Source organism: Anneissia japonica, unplaced genomic scaffold (assembly GCF_011630105.1).
Source record: "Anneissia japonica isolate Jap-2015-1 unplaced genomic scaffold, ASM1163010v1 scaffold987_len1640505_cov201, whole genome shotgun sequence".
NCBI lineage: Eukaryota > Metazoa > Echinodermata > Crinoidea > Comatulida > Comatulidae > Anneissia > Anneissia japonica.
The window spans coordinates 674,778-677,263 of NW_022714175.1; the positions used below are offsets into that span (position 1 = coordinate 674,778).

The 2,486-nt window shown below is 35.3% G+C and overlaps 1 protein-coding gene across 3 annotated transcripts in view; it reads left to right on the top strand.

Annotated features, from left to right (window-relative positions):
• The first annotated feature begins 1,075 nt into the window (after positions 1-1,075).
• The window catches only part of LOC117108911 (betaine--homocysteine S-methyltransferase 1-like), a 10,685-nt gene continuing 9,274 nt past the window's right edge, over positions 1,076-2,486 (top strand). For 2 of the 3 annotated variants that reach the window (XR_004445433.1, XM_033251095.1), the window contains exon 1: positions 1,076-1,485. Coding sequence is in view for 2 of the 3 variants with exons in the window: in XM_033251095.1 (XP_033106986.1) it covers positions 1,467-1,485 (19 nt within the window). In the remaining variant the exon portion in view is untranslated. The remainder of the gene's footprint in view (positions 1,486-2,486) is intronic. The other variant, XM_033251094.1, reaches the window with a different exon arrangement.

The window sequence follows — 2,486 nt, forward strand, 5'->3', positions numbered from 1 at the left end:
TTTTGTCAAATAAATTTGATAGGTCTGATAGTCTGGATAGGGCTTCAATGCCGATCGTTGGGCGTCAAACATAAGAATGTTTAAACAAGCATGTGGCTGCGTATTAATCAATGTCTGAAAGATCATTATTTTAATAGAGTGCGTACAGCAAGCTCATGTTCCCACGCCTACGTATGTTACATTCTCACTCTATTATTTTTCTTGTAACATTTTTTATATAGTTACACAGTAATCAGCAATAAGAACTCTTGATGGGTTTTTTTAAAGCATTAAATAGCATAGCAATGGAGAGAGTGTTTTCATATATATTTTAAAATGGGTTAAATACTAAGCCATTAAAAGATTCCTATTCTAAACCAAAGACCCATACTAAACTTGCGTACCGCCAATGTCAAATAGATTGAGGCGAATTTATTTACCGAAAGGTCCACTGATTAATCTCAGATAAGAAAGTATAATTATTGAAATACACGCCATCGTATTGGGATTCAATATTTCGACATTAATTATGTCATCATCAGGAATGAAAAAATTATCCATATTATAGCAAGCTTATATGCATTAGTACCAAAAGTGTTTAACCAATCAAAACATTACCTCTAGTAGGTGACATAGCAGTGATTTAAACAAAGGATCAAAGCATTCTTACTCTAATGATCAAAGATACCTACAAAAACAAAGAAAGCTCTTTTGAAGCTCTGAGCCCAAAGGGTGTAGTCTACGTATAGCAAACGCTTCACCGTCGGAAGCGTCAGTTTACAGTCGGAAGCGTTGGTTCTTGCGCATGCGCATTTGCATTCACATTTCTTTTGCAGTTTTTCGCTGCAGCGAAATCGGTAGTTCGAACTTGTTTTTACTTTTTGAGAAGCGAAAAAATGTGTCAACCAATCAGAGCTCAGGGAGAGAACCGACGCTTTCGATTCACCCGAATAAATTCGCCTAGTGGAAATGCTCGAAAATACTGTACAGTATTGCGATCTATCAAGCAGAACGGAAATTTGGCACACTCTCAGAGAGCCCGGATTGGCGGAGATCTAAATATAGGTACGTTATTTGTTTATGTTCATACACACTGGCGCTATGTTGAAGTTAATCTTGGATATTTTCCAAATGAACAGTGAATATTTTCCAACATAACAGCAGGCAAAAGAAAGATGTTTATGGATATGTTTAACATCGGATATACGAAGAAATAAAAAGAAAAGCGCTTTAAAGATATCAGTGGAGGAACTGAATCTCACATACACGAACGTGCACACTAATGAATGAATGAATTTTTCAACTACTGTGTTTTGTTTGATTTGCATCGCTGGTCACACATAGTTTTTACCACGTGAATTTACCAGCACGAACTGGTTGTATCTAGCGGAAAGTACTCAGCTTGTACATATTATTTTACACCATTATTACAGAATAGGTTGTTTTTAAGATAAGTCTATTACACCCATCACTTTTTGAAAACAAATATGCCTGGAAATATTAAAGGTAGGTGAAACAATTTTATGTTTTCATTTTGAGCGCAAAGGAGTCATGCCCACGATTTTAGTAAAAACAAAAAAATCCGCAAGCACTGAAATTACGAAAATTTAAGAAGTGATGCTACTGCTGACGACCAGTGGGTGCCTGCTGTTTGTTGGATCTGGTCCCAGCAAAAGGGTCCTAAAGCTGGGGCGGACGCAGAAGGGGTGCAGCTCCCCCTCTAAATTGTATTAAGAAAAACAATTGTTGTAGGCCTATTATTATATTGCTGGCATGAATTATTGGTAAGATTTTTAAGATATGAGAGTGCAATTCCCGGGCACCCAGCTCAGAGGTCCATATTCTCTAATTTTTTACACCTCAATTAACCTCAACCATGTTGAGGCTGAGATGGGTGTGGACACTTGGGTTTGAAGTAGATAAAGTAAATATAATTAGACAATGTTTTTAAGTTCTATTTTCTATAGTACCGTACATCAAACATTAATTACATCTCTATGGTTGCCGAAAATAGCTGATAAAAGATCATGGGAATTTGGTTGCGCTTCATTTTTACTATTAGTCTGGTTGTAAAACTGCTGAAATGAACTTTAGCGGGAAAAAAGTAAAGGAAAATTAATTTTTGGTTTTTCTGAATCAGCATACCCTATAGTGTCTCAGAAAAAAAAATCCCCATGCCTGGGGCTTGGGCAATTTTTTTTACAGCACTTTGAAATTTTTACCTAAAATACCCTATTTTAAACTATATAAGATGGGGGTAGGGGAAATAAATTTATGTTTTTGGTCACTTTTACATATACTGTGGATATGAAATGTAACAACAACTTGGCTAAATAGTTACTCATCACTCTCATTTAAAAATTTGATCGGAATGATGACGTCATCAAGATAAATTCCAAGATGGCGTCCATTAAGGTTGTAAAAACTATGTTTTTAATGTAAAAATTATTTTATTGTTATCAAAGTACAATATAATCCCAATACAATATTATACATACAGGAATAAA